Below are 20,382 nucleotides of genomic sequence, written 5' to 3' on the forward strand. Positions count from 1 at the left end.
TTCTCCTAGATCGGCTGCCTTCCCAGGTTGATGAATCCTATCTACCTGGATGCACTGGATAATAGATAGACCTTGTGGTCAGTGGGTTTATGGTCTAAAATTGTGTTTATATGGTCATCCACATAGTTGCACATTGTATTAAACAGGAAACATCCCTGAATGGATTGTTTTTTTCTGTGTTCAGCATTTACTAGTGCTCTGAGGATTTAAGTTGTAAGGTCAAGATGATTGTGGAGGGTTTGTTTTAAAAGCTGATGTTCAGAGATTTTCAAATGACAGGAACTAATAGAATGCTTGATTTTATGACCAAGGATATCCTCATTTATCCACCTTATTTGTCACTTTAGTGGCATGCATCTGAAAACTTTCTTTTTTTCAGCATAGAATACTTCTGGATGCGGCCAGATCACCTGAGGAATGCTTCTCCAAATGTCAGGAAAGCAATTTCTTGACTTGAGTACTGAAACACAAATATTGCTGCAAATCATTTGAAGGACCATGGATATGCCTGAGGATCTGTAGGCAAGGTCCGCTAACAAAATAATGTGCCCACAAAGTGGTTTGTGTGTTGCTTAACACTTGCTTACACAATCAAAACTCAGGGGCTGTTGTTTCAGGGCTGTTGGTCTACGATGGTGTGCCATCTGCTCAGATCTAATCAAGTATATTGTGTCTTTTCAAAAACCATTCCTCTTTCTCTTTGCACTCAGTCCCAGAATGATATGCAACTAATTGCAGGAAAAAGTGAAAACTTAGGAGGAAAGTATATCAAAAGGTCCAGGTTTCAGTATGGCAGTACCTTGGTTCTCAAACTTAATCTGTTGCTGGAATCTGTTCAACTCCCAAAACCATTCAAAACCAAGGCACGGCTTCTGATTGGCTGCAGGAGCTTCCTGTACTCAAGCAGAAGCTGCGTTGGACGTTCAGCTTCCGAAAAACGTTCACAAACCAGAACACTTCCTTCTAGGTTTGCGGTGTTTGGGAGCCAATTTATTCAACAACTAAGCCATTTGGGAACCAAGGTACCACTGTACTTAAGTGTTGGATTCATATCTACAAAGAAGAGCCCATCGACACCAACAAATACCGTAGTTCACTCACGGGCATTCACTTTAATATCAGTATGGGTTTGATGACAGTTGCTGTTCAGGACATGCCAACACACCTTTTACAATACATATCTACAGTTTCCAGGGAACCCCCTTGGGAATCAATGTGCTGCAAATAGTACTATTTTAAGAAAAAACCTTGCCATGTGGGAGTGTGAAATGAAAATCTGCAAATTGGGCATTGCTGTTGTCACATATGGCTACAGTTGTTTACAATCATGTGCACTTCTCTAGGGGTTCATGGTGATCTCTCTTGTATGCTTGCCTTTTTAATACTGTTCCAGTGTCACATAAGGAAAATATAACAGTGTTTTTTTAAAAAAATAATCACCACACCAACACAAATAAATGTTTTAGTGCATTTATTATGGAGGAAACCAAGAAAACTCCACTAATATGTGGGCAATCATTTTGAGGAACATCCTAATTGATGAATTAATTCAGTGCATGCCCCGTGTCATTCTAGCATATTGCTAGACACAACCAGTGCTTTTTTTCTTTAAAAAAGTGTTTAGGGGTACAGTACTCTCATTTTCCTACTCACATTGAAATACTGCCCCTCAATGAGGCCAAACTTAGATTCACAAAATGTTTAGGGGTATGCATACCTGTGTCCCCCCAGAAAAAAGCATGGGACACACCACTTAACTGAAATCATGGAAGTGAGGCTCAGATCAAAGCATCTAGTGTACATGTATGAGGACTACACACTGGTGAGAGAAAGGCACTCCAGTTGTGCTCAGAAACACTCTCCTTTCCAACCACCGGATGTGGGCAGGAGGAAGAGAGAGTAGCAGCTAATGCATGATGCTGGAGGCATAAGGGCTCTGATGCTGACAGCAAAGATTAAATCCAGATTGTGGGGAGGAGGAGGAGCAGAGATAGATGGAAGGGATAAAAGCCAGTTATCTTCTCAGGGTCTTCTTCTTCTTCTTGCAAGTTGAGGCAATGATGTGACTGTGCAGAGGGCAAGTCCCAGGCCTTCCCCAGTGGTTGCTTGGGAAGAGGGCGGAGGGCTTGACAATTCAGCCCCTTAATAATGCCACCTCGGCGCTCTTGGGACTCTTTCCCATGTCGGTTAAAGAGCCAAGCGATTGTGAAGCCCGGCTGGGGAGGAAAAGTGAGGCTCCAGCGGGTCTCCGGCTTCCACGAGGCAGTCGGTGCTCGGGGTGCTAACCCACCAGCAGACTCTGCGCTCCGGGAAGTGGAAAGGCTCGTATTTCCCTCGGCGCTGAAAAGAAAGAGGAGCTCCTCCCCGAGAGGCGGAGGCGGCGGCATGGCCGGGCAGCCCCACGACAGACCCCAGGACTGCCTTTGCTGCTGCTGCTGCCGCCGCCCCCTCCTCGCCGCCAGAGCTCCTTCTCCAGCCCGGGCGCTGCCGCTATTGTGGCGGGCCTGCTGCCTTGACAGAGGCCGCGGCGGTGGGATCCCCGCTCGCCAGCGCCGGGGCGGGCGCCTGAGCGCGGGAGGCGGGCGCTGAGGCGGGGCCGGGGCGAGCGCAACAAGGAGGAGGAAGGGGGCGGCGGCTCCGGAGCCAGCGCGCCTGCCCGACCGGCGGCGAGAGCGACGGGGACGGAGGAGCTCGGGCGAGGAGGAGGAGGAGGCGGGTCTCCGGGCCGGGGCGGCCGGGCCCCATGGGCGGGTGTGTGGGCTCCCACCACGACTCCTCGGGCAGCCTCAACGAGAACTCGGACGGCACCGGAGGTGAGAGGAGGAGGAGGCGGCGGCGGCGCCAAGGGGCTGGGGCTTCGCTCGGCCGAGGCGGGGAAGGGGAGCGCGCAGAGGCGGCAGCTGCTGCTGCTCCACAATGGGGAGAGAAGCCGGGAGGGGCCCACACGCCCTCCCGCGGCTTCTCTGTCGACATCCCTCGCCTTCCTCGCCCTCTCTCTTCCCCCCACCCCCCAAGAGGGAGCGCCTCGCTTCCCCCTTCGCCCCCTCCCAGCGGAAGGGGGGGGTCTTCTTTTCAACTTTCCTCAACTAAAAAGGGTCTCCAGGCGCTCGCCTAGAGGTATTTCTGGGCCCGGGGGGGGGGGCAGGGGCTGGGCATGAAGGGCAGGGGGCGAGGCGGACAAGGTGGGATAGCTCCCCACCCCTTTCCCCTCTCGTTGCCCAGGTAGGGAAAAGAATTGTTTCCCATCTGTACTCCAGTTGCCAGTCTCCGCCACCCACACTTGAGACACCCACACCTTGAGAAAGGCAACTTAACAATCCTCTTTCTCTTCTGAATACTTTTAACTATTTTGAGCTTCGTTATTATTATTGTTGTTGTTGTTATTGTTATTTTTGAAAGTATATTGTTTGTTTTTATGGTACATCCTGCCATTTGTGGTGTGTATTGAGAAGTTTAAAGGTGGGGTATAGAAGTCTCTTCATAAATTATGTGGGCCACCGCCTCCCTTCTCTTGACTTTGCTTATTCAAATGTACATGATGAGAAAGTGGCTTTCTTCTTGTCAGTATGGCTTTTCTTGAAGCTCCCTTCCACATACTGTACTTAGCAGATAAACATATATTGTGCCAAAGGATGGAATTCTTACTGGAAACAATCATCTTCCTTAAAGTGGACTGAACTCAAAAGTTGTAGGTTTGTGTAATTCATATCTGCCTGTTATTCAGCTTTGCAAAGATTTATATGTTGATCAAACTGGTGGTGGTGGTGGTGGTGATGATGGAGTTTTCTCTCTGAAATGGTTCTCCTACTCTGTTACCTGAAGATCACTTACCTGCCACTTTAGGATTTTGTACCCAGTTTTCTTCTAGTTAAATGTTGATACATCTCCCCCAGTTTAAATAACTTTAAATACTATCTACCAATTTTTCTTAACTGCACATGTATTTAAAAGGGCAAATCGTGTGGCAACACCAAATTTCCATTCTCCTTTAACAGATGGTTATTTCAGTCACCATATCAGTATTGCTCTCTATAGCATATTCTTGCTTACGGATTTGTGTTAATATCTTGGGACTTTGTGTTGTTAGATGCATTTTTAAATGCCAGAGTGTTACGGTTCACAAACCTACTTTATATTACAATTGACATTCAGGGGTAATGTTTGTATGGGATAAATTTCTGAATTGTCAGGGTTGCACGGTATTTAGCAATAGAATTCCCATTAGAGGAGATTGGATTTCGGTATCTACACCCTCAACAACTTGTAAAAATTGAAAAGACCTGCTTAATAAGTTATCACAACCAAGGACAATGGGGGATAATGTAAAATTAACTAGGCTTAAAGTGGAAGCTGCGATGTAGCTGAAACCATGAACTGGACCACTATGCCTATGTAATGTCACCCATTATTAAGAAACTACCAGACTGGCTAAGTATTATGAGGCAATGCAAGGTCATAGAAGATACACCTGTAAACCATGAACTTCCTGGCTTTTTTATGTTATCCTTCTGATCATCAAAGTAGGGTTTTTCCCCAACACAGGGTATGATATATCTTAATATAAATTTGTAAGATAAACGATTCAGTGGAATTGTGGCTGCTTCTTATCAAGATTTCCCTATTAAGGTTTTGTGAATATCTTACATACACATTATACATTGCTGTATTTTGGTGCAAAGAGCCTAATATCCGTGTTACAACAGCTGGATTTTCTAGGATGCCCATCTGTTCAAATCATATACTAGAGTGCAAGCTTGAGGATCAAAGGATAAATACATTTAAAGCTATTTCACTAAAATGAGATCTAGTATGATTCCACTTCAATTATGTGGCATCCAGGCATGATTCTTAAATGCATGAAAGTTTCTGCAATGTCTATGTGTACGCATGTGCATAGCCTACGTAAGGTTTTCTTTCCTAAAAATAAAATATATGATTGAGCCATTCTATTAAAAATTAATGTACCGTAATCTACCAATCAAGATGTCAAAGTACACCTTTCTCTTGTTCTCAAAAGGTAAAACCTTTCTTAAATATGTGATTGTGGTAAGTGTACAATCTGACTAAAAGTCTCTCAAGGGAAACTCTGTTTTGAAGTTTCAAGTAGGTTGCTGAGAACACTAGAGCACAAGTTTTGGAACAGCCTTACTGAGTTTGAGGCTAGGCTTGCTAGCCCACTAGGTCACTCCTGTCTCTAATTTCACTTGCAGTGCTAGGTCACAGAATATCAATTTACAGGCTCCTGCAAATTATTACGATGAGATCTTGTGCAGTAGGAAAACATTTTAGAGGCAAATCTCAAACCAGAAGCAGATATAGCTTGTGAAATTACACAGAGTCCAGAGGTAATAAGAAGTTATTACTGTTCATAAGTCACCACTGATCAATGAAGTTCCTGTAATAATCCCTTTCTCTCTTATTACTTCCATCAAATATGCAATATACTGTAGACTTTGAAAGACATTAAAATTCGCTGGATGTCGTAATGCATATGTTAAGTACATGGGTGTGCATGTGATATAAAATGTCAGGATACATCTTTTCAACCACTTTGGTATAATTTTTATCTCTCTTTGCAGTTTTCCGTGATAGACATCAGTGCAATTAGACTTTTATAATTTGGGGGGGGGGGGCTGTGCCTTCCAGATGTTGGCAGACTCCCTTCTCTCATCAGCCTAAACCACTATGGTCAGTGTTCAGTGATGATGGGGGCTATAGTAAAGACACAGGTCCCCGCTTAGCTGCTTTATGGAGAAATAATTTGTCCAATATAAATGAGATATGGTATTGAGGCAAAAAAAAAAGGATTGGGGGGCTATTTATTTATTTTTTTATTTATGAGTTGCTTCTTAGGAATCATTTTTGTTTTCAAGGGGTTTTCTAGCTTCGTCTGCGTGAGGAGGAGCCTCAACTGAAGGTAGTCTGAGGGTTACAGGGTAGTTTGCAACATAAAAACACAAAAATACGAAAATTTACGTCCCATCCTAATAAAGCTGATATATACTGTATTTTTCGCTCTATAGGATGCACCGGACCATAGAACGCACCGGACCATAGGAGGAGGAGAACGGGGGGGGGGATTCTCCCCCTCTCTGCTCAGCGCCCCTTCAGCAAAGCGGCAGGAGAAACGGAGCCCCTTCCATTTCTCCTCCCACATTGCTGAAGGGGTGCTGCGCAGAGAGGGAAAACTGTGCAGAGCCTCTCCAGCAAAGCTAAGCCTGGAGAGCAAGAGGGATAGGTGTGCACCGACCCCTCCCGCTCTCCAGGCGGCTATCCGCAAGCCTTCTGATCGCAGCGAGAACTCCTGCTGCTCTCCGAAGGCTTGCGGATAGCTGCCCGAAACCCCCGGAGCGCAGCACGGACTGCCGCTGTGCTCCGGGGGTTTCAGGCAGCCTTGCCTCCGCTCCCAGAGCTTGTGGGGCTGGGGGCAGGGGAAGCCCGAGCTTCTCCCATCCCAAGCCACCAGAACAGATCCGGGAGCGGTGCCAAGGTTGCGCGAAACGTTGTCTCCGCTCTCGGAGCTTGCGGGGGTGGGGGTAGGGGAAGCCCGAGCTTCCCCCGTCCCCAGCCCCCAGAACAGGTTGGGGAGCGGCGGTCCCCTCTCCCTCCTGGGGAAAAGCCCGCAAGATCCGCGATTTGCCTGCCTGCCTCCCCCCTGCATTCGCTCCATAGGATGCACAGACTTTTCCCCTTAGTTTTTAAGAGGGAAAAGTGTGTCCTATGGAGCGAAAAATACGGTACATGCGATCAGATCACTAGGCTGCATCAGATCAAACTGACTGCTATGACATTTTGAAGTTCTCTCAGCTTTACTGAACTAGGGTTGCCATATATTGAAGAGCAAAAAAGAGGGGAGCCCAAGCCACTGCTAGCCTGAGCTGGGAAAAGAGGTGTGGGGGGCTACCACACTAGCACGCCTCTTTCCCCTGCTCAGGCCAGCAGTGGCTGCGGCATGCAGAGCAGCCTGAGCCACTGCCAGCCCAAGCAGAGGCAGGACCCCAGCTCCTACCTGATGTTCACTGCAATGGCCTCGCTTTGTTGTGGCGCTTCCTCTTCTGCAGCACAGCGCCGTACTGAGCATGCACGTGCCCCCCAACCCCCCTCCAAATCTCCCAAACCCGAACATTTCCTTTAAAATGTAAAAACCTGCCCAGATGGGCATGTTGCCCCCCCCCCCAAAATGGACATGTTCAGGTTTTCCTGGACAAATGGCAACCCTGACTGAACATCATTTGAATCTTGTGCTGCAGTGGTTTAGATTATTTCATTTGTGTGCCTAATTCAGAATCAGTTCAGTTTAGTCCCACATTGATTAAATATATTCTCTCTACTGAAGTGGGCAGTTACAGGCTTTGCAGCTTAATTTTTCCCGTTGGAGTTTTTGTTGATAAACTCTTTATTATTCAACTCACTCTGTTAAGGATATATCTCATTAGAAATTGTGAGTGTTTGTTTTCTTTTTTCAAAGTTCAGCAAGGCCTTCTGTTGCTTGTACAGAACAAAGAGAAGAGATCCATATTTGAAATACGGGCCTTGTAAGCCATTACAGATTTAAACCTGTGGTCTGCAGCTGTCTGCTGCTGTTTTTTCTGACACATGTCTTGCCTGTTCATGGTATGAAGCTCGCTAACAGTTCAGCTTCATTGATTTGTTACCATCCTGTCTTCTGAAGTATCCTAAGATGACCAGTAGCTACCAGTAAGAATCACATAATTGCACACACTGGTGACATGATAAAAAAACCACTACCTGTAAAGCCTTAACTGTAGTGCCAAATATAGCCCTTGGACTGTACTTTTGCAAACTGTTGAAAAGAAAATCCTTATATTAATTCAGAGTAGAAGTAGGCTACTTATTAAGTAGTACTGACCATGTTTGAAATGTCTGATGAGTTGGAAAGGCAAGTTTGCATTTAAAGACTGCTTTCATTTTCTGTCTCTTCTCTCTGTATCAGATCTGTGATTGTCTTGCTGCTATCTGTCATTGGAAGTCTATCAATTTTCTGAAAATCAGGATAGATAAGTCCTAGGGTGATGATTCCACCCCCAATACTTTTTTCCAAACTGGTTGTGTGGTTGCTTGCTCTTCCATACAAACTTGAAGCCTTGGTGGTTTTGCCTCCTAAAAAAGAAGAGTGAAATCAGTCTTGTTTCTAACCTTGCTCTAAGTGTGGTGTATAAATAACAGTTGTGTGTGTGTCAATATATTAAACTTCTATAATGCCAATTCTACTGTTTCAAGGGTGGCATTAGAATGCTTGTGAGTTCTGAATTTTTGACATGACCAGTTTTAGCTCATTGCTTGCAGTTGTTCTTCCTATCGAAGAAAGAAGCCAAATTATTTGTTTAATGAAAGTCTCATGTATTAGTTTTTCTAATACATTTGTGAGGAGCTTCTGGACCTCTGCTAATAAGAATTTGGGGTTGTGATGGGGGGTTCGTGCTCCCTCCTGCAGAAACTGGGGTGAAAAGAAAGGGGGATTGCCGCAGCAGCAATTCTTGTGAAGAACTCTGCCTCCACTGTGCTGTATTCTGATGCCCCATTCTCTTTCATTTATCATAGTAGTTGCCCCTCCCCTATTCCCAGTAGGTTTCTTGGGCCATTTCATAGTTAAGGTAGAGGCCCACCCTTGAAATAATGGATTGAGGGAAATGCTGAAACTGCATATGATCAAACTAGAGTGGACTAGCAAGAGCATGAGGGAGTGGGGAGTGGGAAATCAGTGGAGTATCAACACATTGTTAGAAATGCACTATAAATATCAGAAATGCATTATTATTATTATTTGCTGCCCATCAGACTGAGTTGCCCCAGCCACTCTTTGAAATTCTTTTGAGATTTTATTAAGATGTACTCATGTATAAATAGAGCTAAAGCAATTTGGAACTGTGCAGGCAAACTCTCTCAACTTGAATTTAGCTTCAGGAATTGTAATGAGCAAGATTATCCATGGAGTAATGGAAGTCTGACAACCATATTCCCAAGGCCTCTAAAGTTGCATTCTAAGGCTTTGGGAGTGGACTGTGCCCTTAGTGATGATGCGGTTGTGTAGCAAGGGGTTTAATACGTTGTATACATGAATGAGCAGTGTGCTAATCTAAGCGGAGAAGAGTGGGTGATCACTGCCCCATTGCCTGACTGGATGCTGCTCAGCTGCACCAGAAATCCTTAACAAAATATGTTGCAGCAGGATAGTGTCTAAATAACTTCATTTCTCCTAAGTTTCCATTTACAATTAGCATTGCCCATCTTTTGAATGGCCTTCTACATGTATGTATCAGAACAGCAGTTGTGCATTATTTATTGTAATAGAAACTTTCCACAGTTTAACATTACATGGCAGTGTTATTTTAACTACTGGGTGCTAATTGTCCGATAACATGGTTTCTGCTCATTCTCTCAAACTGCTCTTTTAATGAACTATTATTCATTATTTCGGTAAATGTAGGCCATGCATTTATACTATTGCAAGGAAACTTAACTGATTAAAAAGTACTATTTCTCTGTAGTTGGGGGACTCCACCCCAGTGAGGTTTCAAGCAACTCCCATAGATTCTGTCTTCATTTTCTCTTTAGAACAAGAAAAGCAAATGGGCTTTAAAGCTCTGGTGGGGGTTTCCATTCACTGTTATGCAGATATAATGCTGACATTGTGATCTAAAGTTTTAAAGTGATTATAAAAGCAGTGCCATTGCTTAAAACTGTTCTGTTCTTGAACTGGACCGTTAGAGGATGTGTATGTGTGTTTGTAATATCTGTGAAAGACTGTAGCTCAGTAGAAGAGCATCTCTAGGTAGGGCTTGAAGTATTTCCTTTTCTGAAACCCTGGGAAAACCAGTGTAGACCAATGGTCTGGCTTAGTGTAAGTCGGCCTTCCATATGTCTAATAGCGATATTCTTGCCTCAGAACTGGGAAGCTATCTGCCATCAGCCAGGGCCCATTAGGAGGTCCTTCCCAGGAACAACATGGCAAAGGGGAGATTAAAGTGGCCCCATACCTTGGCCAGAAGAGGAGCTGCTTCAGGGAGCTTTATTCCAACCTCCCTGCCAAAAAGAAAACCCTACAGTACTTCAGCGGCAAGTTGTTATGAGACCACAGAACTGAAGGAAGGTATGTTCAGGTTTGGCGGTGGGGTATTATTACAACCATAAGCTACCGTCTGAAGATTTGTAGGGGGGGTAGTATATCAGAGAAATTACTGTAGCATTGACAGAGCAATCCTATGCATGCTTACTCAGAAGTAGAACACAGTGTTCAACCGGCCTTAGTCCCATTGGTTGGTGTACATTAGTTTGTTTGTTCTGAAACTCAATAAAATACCGTATTTTTCCATGTATAAGACAACCTTTTCTGATTTTTTTGTGATAAATTGAAGGTCATCTTATACACAGGTTAATATGCTAAGTAAGCGAGGGCTGGTGCTGTGGTGGTAGCAGGAAAATGTCGGAGAGGAGGCTGCTTACCCACTCTTCCCGCCTTAGGAAGAGTATTTGGTGAGTGCCAGTATGCGGTGTATTACGGCACCAGTTGTCTCAGCCAGAGTGGGGGATGCTCAAAAAGCTGCTCAACAGCTCAGCAAACTTACAAAAGAAGCTCAGCAATTGTTGAGGGCTCCCAAAAATAGGGGTCATCTTATGCACGGGGTCGTTTATATACGGTAATATTCAAACAAAAGCAAACACAAAAATATACAGAATGAAACCACATTGTGTTGGTGGTGCTGTGCATTTGTTTGTAGCCCAAGAGTGTTACGGAATCACTGTTGTTTCTTAGAAATAAACTGAAAGTGTTGCTGACCCAAGATCAGTGTAACTGTTCTAGCAAAATAGGTAGTTGTGGACCTCTTACAGAAAAGTAAAACATTTCAAGAGCTGTGTATGTATTTGCAGTGAAGAAATATTTTGCTGTTGAATAAGCAGAAGTAAGTCCTTTGAAACAATGGGTGGATAGTTTGGAAATGTTTCCTAAGGAGTGAGGTGAAAATATTTTCATTTAATAGACATAAGTTATTGACAGTTACGATTTCATCTTCTTTCTTAGAGCTCGGTGTTTTGAATGTAGTGTGTCTTATATGGAGGTCATGAGTTTCCAGCTTGATGCTAACCATTTTGCATCTTACTGGTACAGTACAAAACTATGAACAGTCGAGACCAACATTTTCCAAAGTCTAGATTATGACTCCACTTGGTTTGATTAGTAAGGTTGCAGGTGCACAATTTGTAAGATTAAACAGGTTTGTCATTCTATAAAGTTCAGCTTTAGGTACCAGCAGCCTTCATATTTACCCCACTTGTTAAGTGAAAGGTTTTTCAGTAATTCATCACATGAAGCAAGCAAGAATGTTAGAATAAGGTTTAAATGTTAAATTTTAACTGATGCTTACATACTTCTTGGTGCTTTTTGAGTGGTAGCTAACATTCACATTATTCATAATTTACAGGAGCTAATGGTTTTAGTTCACTCTGTTATATCCACAGACTTGTTCCATAAATTAATTTCAACCATAAATTACTATAAATGTAGCATGTGACCACCATAGAGAAATTGAGGATTCTCTGCAGTTAATTATGAATTGTGAACAAGCATTTTATTTTATTTTAGGTGGTGGAACAGTAAAATAATTACACGTTGTCTCTTCCTATGATTACTGCCATTTGTTGTAAATTCCAAAACTTTAAAGTTGCCAACATTAAAAAATGCATGTTTTAACTTTGAACGTTATACAGTTTTGGGTGGTTTACTCAACCTAGGTTTACTCAGAGTAGACCATGCACATTAATTTAATGGGTCTATTCTGAGTTAAGCAACTTGTACTTCCATGGTAGTATTATGCAAAAAGCACAGTGTTTTATTATTTCACTGTATTGTCATGAACTTGGTGGAGTCATCAAGGAATGTGGTGGTCTCTCTCCAATTTTCTAGCATGTACCCTGAGATAGCTAGAATGGAATGAATTGCACTGCCTTTGGAACTTACTTTTCCTGTATGGATTCCCACCACAGTCTTCTTTACCCCATTTTCTTGAAATCAGTTATTCTGCTGCCGGGCAGAACCACCAGTCTGCTGAGAATGTCTAGTTATCTGCTTTAAAATGTCAGTAACTATAGTGAGTATGTTTGCACAACTGAACACCTCTGGATTTTAATCTCCCCCCTCGCACCCGCAATTGTATTTGACTCTTTTAGAGTTTCAGTTTGAATGCATTTTCCTCATTTCTTCTGATAAAGGTTGGTGATCTATACAGGCTTGAGTATATCTTTCTTACAACAATGAACGTGGGTTATGAATGTGAAAGCTGCATCTTGCATTTTATGTTTCTGTCAGCTTCCTTGGCTTTGCTTATAATTTTTTGTTTCTAAATTTTTACAGGTAAGGCAGAATATATACCTAAAGAACAGGGATCCCTCAGTATGCTAAATAATTTAGTAGGATAGCTATTCAGTCTCCTGCAATACAGAAATTCTGAAGGTAGCAACATTATTAGTTATTCCTTTTGGGATCATGTGTGTGTTTATTTCTTTACTTCTGCTACTGGATTCAGTAGCGCTTTGTGGTTGTGGTAACCACCTAAATTTGCAACATGAGCTGCTAGCTGTCAATAACATCCCAGCCATACGGAACAGACATTATATCTGCAACCTGACATTTCTGACTGGTTTTTGAGATGTGCTAAATTTTACCTTGCTGGATTCTGTAGGCAGACATCTCTCCATATGTTCACAGTAACGACATGGCATTTATAGGCAACTATCTAGTGTGGGGATGCGGGTGGCGATGTGGGTAAAACCTCAGCGCCTAGGACTTGCCGATCGCATGGTCGGCGGTTCGAATCCCCGCGGCGGGGTGCGCTCCCGTTGTTCAGTCCCAGCGCCTGCCAACCTAGCAGTTCGAAAGCACCTCCGGGTGCAAGTAGATAAATAGGGACCGCTTACCAGCGGGAAGGTAAACGGCGTTCCGTGTGCTGCGCTGGCTCGCCAGATGCAGCTTGTCACGCTGGCCACGTGACCCGGAAGTGTCTGCGGACAGCGCTGGCTCCTGGCCTGTAGAGTGAGATGAGCGCACAACCCTAGAGTCTGGAAAGACTGGCCCGTACGGGCAGGGGTACCTTTACCTTATCTAGTGTGCAAGTAACCGCCTGAATACTGAGGTATGCCCTGCAGAATTACACATTAAAAATATTAAAATAGCAAAACACTTTCCTCACTGTGACAGTTAAACTTTATAACTCAGTCATTTTTGCTGAAATGGTGTTGTGAGGTCTCTTAGAGTTAATTCAACATACTTCGAAACATCTGTGATTTGCTGTAAGATGACCAAAAAAAACCCTGACTAGTATTCTTGTTAATTGCATTAACCTGAACATGGCCTTTTAGGGGTGTAGTTGGTTGGACAATAGAGATTTTGCAGAGGTTACTAATTGCCTGTTAAACAAAAATGAATGCAACAACATAAGAAAATTATTTGTAGATGAGCAAACGAAATTTTTTGAAACACATTTTGAAACTGTGACAAAGTAATGTCTTCATTTGGTGATATAGCAAGAAGAAAAATGCAGGAAACCATGTAAAGAATGTACCATTTTGAACATATTATAACTTCTGCACTCAAAACACAATCTGCAATATGATTTGCATTTGCATTGCCAGGATTATTGTTTTATTACTAAAAAAAACTTAAAAGACACAACATCCATTTGTTTACACAAAATAAGACCCATCCTTATTCCTCCCTTGTGTGGTTACCATTTGTTTAGCATAGACATTTTGTTGGCCAATACAATCATGTTGCTCCCCCCCCCCCATTGATTTCTATGAGCTGCCCTGGGAGAAATTTAAAAGTGGCTTCTTAACGTGAACCAGGAAATGGCCTGTCTAGGCAATGAGATGATTCTCATTGATATTTTCTGGTCTACCTTGTTCTCAAATTATTGGATTTCTTTCTACATTATGGATTTCCTGTAGCTTAAAATGTAGAATGGAAAGTAGTTTATCAAATATAGATGAGGAAAACATAAGATGACAGTTTTTTTAAAAAATGGACTTCCTTTCATTGAGAGGTAGTCTTGCCAGAGGTTAAAACATTGGCATCTTATGTAGGTAACATGGAACTGTGCCACAGTACAGTCATACCTCGTGTTGTGTCCGCTTCATGTTGCGTCTTTTCACGTTACGTCCCACAGCAACCCAGAAGTACCAGAATGGGTCACTTCCGGCTTTTGCCGCTCGCACGTGTGCAGATGTGCTAAATCGCACTTCGCGCATGCACAGAAGTGCCAAATCGCGCCTACGCAGTGCTACGAGTTGCGGGCATTTCACGTTACGGGCAGGCCTCTGGAACAGATCCCGTCCATATCACAAGGTACCACTGTATCTTAATATGCCCTAGTACACTTTTCATTACCTCTTGGATCTACCTTTAGTAACACTTAGATAGCCTTCAGTGCATTGAGGTTTGCTGACATTTGTTTATACACAGCTCTCTTAACTCTCTTATACACAGCCTTTCAGCTGGGTTGAGGTCTGGATTTTGACTAGGCCATTGCGACACCTTGGTTCTGTTCTTTTTCAGCCATTCTGTTGTAGATTTACTGGCATGCTTAGGATCCTTGTCCTGTTACATGACCCAGTTTCAGCCAAGCTTCAGCTGTTGGGCAGATGACCACACATTTGGCTGTAGAATACTTTGGTATACAGAGGAGTTCATGGTCGACTCAGTGACTGCCAGGTTCCCAGGTCCTGTGGCTGTAAAACAAGCCCAAATTATCACCCTTCCACCACCATGCTTGACAGTTGGTATGAGGTGCTTGTGCTTATATGCTGTGGTTGATTTTTGCTAAACGTGGCACTGTGAATTATGGCCAAACATCTCCGCTCTGGTCTCATCTGTCCAAAGGACATTGTTCTGGAAGTCTTGTGGTTTGTTCAGATGCAACTTTGCAAACCAAAGCCATGCTGCCATGTTCTTTGCCAACATTCCAAACCATACTTGCTCAGTCTTTTGATAATTATACTGCTATGAACTTTAACATTTAACAAGCTAACTGAGGCCTGTAGGTCCTGAGATGGAACTCTTGGGTTTTTTGCAGTTTCTGTGAGCGTCGCTTGGTCTGGCTTCCGGGTGAATTTGCTGGGGACGTCTACTCCTGAGAAGATTGCCAACTGTCTTGAATGTTTCCTACTTTTGAATAATCTTTCTCACTGTAGAATGATGGACTTAAAATTGGTTGGAGATGGCCTTAGAATCTTTCCCAATTTCATGGGCAGCAGCACCTGCTTCTCTAAAAGCATTGTGTCATCTTTCCCCCTTGGCATTGTGTTAAAGCACACCTGAATGCTCCAGACCAGCAATCTGAAAAAACTTAGGCTTTTATAGAGGTGGGCACACTTGGTGATGATCACTTAACCAAGGGCATTTGATTAACAGCCCATGTCTGCTACTTAGCCTCTTGATTCCTATGGAAGCGGTAAGGCTGTACTTAGCTTTTCACACATGATTTCTGCACCTTGGCTTTATTTCTGTATACCCAGAACAAACTCAGTTGGTCTCTAAGGTGCTACTGGACAATTTTCATATTTTTTTATTTATTTTGACTACGTCAGACCAACACGACTACATACCTGAATTTAAAATTGACTGTAATCCTTCTACTTCATTGTTCAGTACATTCCAAATATTAAACCTTTACTATGTTGGTCAGTTGCCCCCAGTGTGCTCTAAATGGAAAATTTTCTAGACTGTAAAAAGCCCAATAGAAGTAGGGAAACTTTGCAGCACCATCAAATGTATTTGATGTGTAATGCAATCAACTCAGGTATAGTACAGTGGTACCTCTGCTTATGGACGCGATCCATTCCGGGGTGCCGTTCGCACCCCGAAAAGTCCATAAGTAAAGCGCCACTTCTGCATGATGCAATAGAGTGCTTTTGCGCATGCGCAAAGCGTGCAGAGCGTTTCTGCTCGTGCGGCAAAACCCAGAAGTATACACTTCCGGGTTTGCCGCATTCGTAACCCAAAAATCCGCAACCTGAACCTAACACAACTAGAGGTATGACTGTATCTGGAAGCAAGTCTGTCTCCCTCTGACAACAAAGCACCTTCAAGCTACAGAGTGAACGCAGACAGCCGCCCTAGTAGTAGAATCACTAATGCATTGTTGAAGGAGCAGGAAAGGTATACCAAAATGTGACAGTGTGTGGAAACACTAAAGTTGAACTTCATGTAACTCCAGCTGTGTGTCTAATTTTGATGCGCTCTTCTCTTTGAACACATGAGGTTATTGCTGAAGTGTTTTAATTAATAGATAGTGGGTTTATATCTTTTTTTAAAGTGAGCTATATGATGGATTAACAAAGATTGATTAACAGTTACCGTAGTTAACTTAATTGTCTCTCTTTGTTAATGAATATTTTAGAAATCATACGATTTGGGGTTGGAAGAGATCTTATCAATCCAGTCCAACCTTCTGCGCTGAAGCGAGACAGTGATTATATTATCTCTGCATGGAATTGGCCAGAGCTTGGGGAGCTGCAAGATCCACTTTAATACTCTTGAGGTCAGCTTTCCTTCCTCCCAATGACTGCAGGCTAAAGTAATTCCTACCCAGAGCTGTTGAAAGGGCATCCATGAAAAATGGAAATGTTTTACTGTCTTAAGAGTTAGTATGATAGTATCTATTTTTTAAGAAGAACAATAAGAAGCCTAAAGACCTTTGGTCCTGGTATATTGATCAAGTGAAATAAAGGATTAAGTTCCAAATATTTTAACAGTATTCAGTAATTTTAAATTTTCTAACCCCAGTATGTAGAAGGCAATTATACATTCCCTACTTCATACATCAAGATTTGTGTGAGGATGCTTGGCTCCTTTCCTGGAGCAGTGGCATAAGAAACATGATCTCTTCTAATGAGGCACAAATGGGAGGGAAGGCCTAATTTTACTGAAGTCTAAGGTAAGGCTTTGGGTGAATAAAATATGTTTGGACTTGTACTATATGTGGGTGTGAGAAGAGGTTCAATGTTATGAAAATATGTGCATTCTGATTTTCTGTAAACAAAGTATTCTGAGGCTGTTTATGGGATGCCTAGATCTGTACCTACGATGCATCTCAGCAAGACATATTGTGACTATGTCCATGGTCATAGACTAAAGCAAAACACATTTCAGTAGAATATTTAGAATTTCAGCCTAATTCAGAATGATTGCTGTTGAACTCCCACAACAAAGAAAGGGGGTCATTACCTTCTACTGTTTTATTTTTATTTCATAAAATTCATATACTGCTTATCTGTAATTAGAACCTCCAAGTGGTTTACAAAGAATGTAAGATACACATTCAAATAGTCAGTAAATGCAAACTTTTTTTAAAAAGCGAAATTAATTAAATCAGCAGTTAAACATTTAACAAAGCTAAAACACTTCTTTTCCACAAGTTGATCAATTCGTAAGTATCCTAGTTTGCTATTTCAAGTGACAAGCTCCATGGCAGTATTGTTTCTACTATCGTAACTCTGTTCTGCTTGATCACATGAGGGCTAAATTTGTATAGGGAGCTAAGTGTGTATTCACCAATCCCAACATGTTATGGTTACTAGATACCCCAACACCACTTCTGACTGCCATGTGTTCAGCACAAAAATCTGAAGTGGGCTTTTAACCATATTCAGCGGAATGCAGTTAAAAGTCTCTACAATACTAGGAACCTTGCAGTATTGCTCAGAGGCATCTGACTATGCCTGGCATGTAGGGGACAGTGTGGGTGGTGGCCAGTATGCATGTAACCTGCTTACAGAGCATATTTAGTACTTGCATTATCATGCTGAATAGGGCTAAAGTTTCTCCTTAATAATATGCTTGTTACTTAGCAACAAAATATGGAAGTAGAGCCTTCAGGATAGGGATAACCGAGAATGATGCACAAATTTGCACCAGTTATTTCCGAAGACATAGCCCAAGGAAGGAAGGCTGCACAGATGCTCTTTTACTGCACAGTGACACTGCTGAACTTTATGTAAGGTGTAATAACTGAACGAAAATTCACTACAACTGCAGTAACAGCAGCACTGTATATGCAGAGAAGTTCCGCACATGTGGCAAACATTTGTGTAGACATTCACACCACAGATGTTATTTTAAAAGTTAGCAAGTAGTCTTGCTGGCGAGCCACTCTGACCGAGAAGGAAGGGTGTTGTCAGAGAAGTGGCACGTATGTTAAGACATTACAGTGGTACCTCATGTTAAGTACTTAATTCGTTCCGGAGGTCCTTTCTTAACCTGAAACTGTTCTTAACCTGAAGCAAAGTTCTTAACCTGAAGCACTATTTCTGGGTTAGCGGAGTCTGTAACCTGAAGCGTATGTAACCTGAAGCGTATGTAACCCAAGGTACCACTGTACTCCCCTTCTTCAACCTCCCTCCCCCTTAGCTGAAATAGGGCTGGCCCAAGACACTTCATTGCTTAAGGTAAAAATAACATCCCATGTACCAAAGCTGCCCAGACCAGCAGTTGAATCTCAGCTATGAGATAGCAGATTGTCTTCAGGTGCAGTGAAGGATGCTATCTTAGGCGTTGCAGGACAGGTCACACATACACTCCACACACACCCTCAGAATTTGCCACCTGAAGTGCCTGTCTTATGTCAGGGCCAGCCGTGACTAGGAAGTCGTGTGCGAAGCAGGAGATGAGTGTGCAAATAAGCATATGCTCCCCCTCAGTAGTGCTGAGCGTGGAAGTCAGGAGTTGACAACTTGGGAGCCAGAATGGTACCCCTCGGTCAGATTTAGTTCAGGGATTTATCAGTTCCCTGCTTTAGTTTACTGCAATGAATGCACAATGATAGGATATCATTTTATGCCTGATAAAGCTTTTGACTAGCTTTTACAAACTATGCAACTACAGAGATTTTTTTTCTTGCAATGCAAATTCAGTTGGAAGCTTGAATTGTTTGGATCAACTTCTTCCATTCCAGATGTCTCTTACATACCATGAATTTCTTTGGCCGTCTTCCTATGTATTCTTTTTCCATCAAGGGTTTAACAGAGTAACATTGATGCAAAGATGTGTTGTTGTTACATTTAATTGCCACTGCCAGCATCTATTGAATAACCTATTGGCATTTATTTGTGTCAGTGATGGGGTCTTGAAATTTGGCAATGTAAAGTTCTCATTAATCAAACTGACTGCCTTGTAAAAGGAGCTGAGGTTGTTTCCCATCTCCACTTAAAACTGAAGTGTTTGTGATATTGTTAGATATTTTTAAATATCATCCCAGTCTACTGAAATTGATAAAGTTACTTTCCTAAAGAAAGTTTTGTAAATTTAATTTACATTTGTTTATACTTTCTGTGAGATACCTTATCAGCTGCAGTTCTATTTGCAGAAAAGATGAAGCATTCAAAATTCTGGTTTGTGAATATTTTACTAACTTTAAAACATTTACTACTTTGATTAAAGGAGTGTGTCCATTCTCCCCATTCAAATGATTTCATCACTAACCGATTGCTAAGTACTGCTTTGACTGGGCAGAGTAATTAATGCTTAATATTGGCAGCAGTCAAATCTGAGCTTACACATGATATTGTTGGATTTCCCCCCCTAATCTTTTGACTAGAGTCCTAGAATAATTGTGTTTTTTTATTAGGCTGCTTAGAGGATTAAATAGATGCCACTAAATTCTGTGGACTTTTTAAAACAAAAACAAAAAACACCTCATCATACTGTCAGTGCATTCTCCGATGATAGCTTCTGTGGTGACAGAATAATCTGTATTTCCCTGTCACAGAATAATCCAGTATTTCCCATTTATTTGGGCCATACCTTTTTGTAATAGGGAAAATATATTATCCAACTTGCATGCAGTTCTTTTGTAGTACTCTCTGAAGTGGCAGAAATCATGCGGTGAGGCTTTAAAAAGTAACACTAGAGCTCTTGAAGGCACACATAAGAGCATTCCATGGTCCTTCTGAAGTGCATTTTCAAAAAACTTGATTTTACTCCTCTTTCATTATATAAACCACCAATGTTGTAAACTGCTCAATAGAGCAAAATACGATTTTTAAGAAGTAGTAATATCAGCAGTCTCCTTCAGTGCTGAAGAGGCCTAGGACTCAAATTTCAAAGCTGTATCTTTCAGGAAAACGACTAGGCAACATGGTAAATCATATTCATGTATTTATGCAAGTTATTTTTTCTGCTGTTTATGTAAAAAATTGATTAATGTTCAGAATCAAGCACAGGCTGTTCCTGTACTTATCCTCCGGTTGAAAGGGGGTACTGTGTTCTTGGTACAATCGTTTCTGTATCTCAAATCTTGAGAGGTGCTGAAGATTTAATGGTGACATAATGAGTGACCTCTGTCATATTCCTTGATGGGCATCAGCATTTAG

The 20,382-nt window shown here is 42.4% G+C and overlaps 1 protein-coding gene across 2 annotated transcripts in view; it reads left to right on the forward strand.

Annotated features, from left to right (window-relative positions):
* The first annotated feature begins 2,638 nt into the window (after positions 1-2,638).
* The window catches only part of UBTD2 (ubiquitin domain containing 2), a 40,476-nt gene continuing 22,732 nt past the window's right edge, over positions 2,639-20,382 (forward strand). The window contains exon 1 of one of the 2 annotated variants that reach the window (XM_081900064.1): positions 2,639-2,813. In XM_081900064.1, the coding sequence (XP_081756190.1) occupies positions 2,744-2,813 (70 nt within the window). In that variant the 5' untranslated portion in view covers positions 2,639-2,743. Of the gene's footprint in view, positions 2,814-9,951; positions 10,112-20,382 lie in introns of those variants that run through there. The other variant, XM_081900063.1, reaches the window with a different exon arrangement.

The sequence above is a fragment of the Podarcis melisellensis genome (assembly GCF_964234715.1).
Source record: "Podarcis melisellensis genome assembly, chromosome: 2".
Classification (NCBI taxonomy): Eukaryota; Metazoa; Chordata; class Lepidosauria; order Squamata; family Lacertidae; genus Podarcis; species Podarcis melisellensis.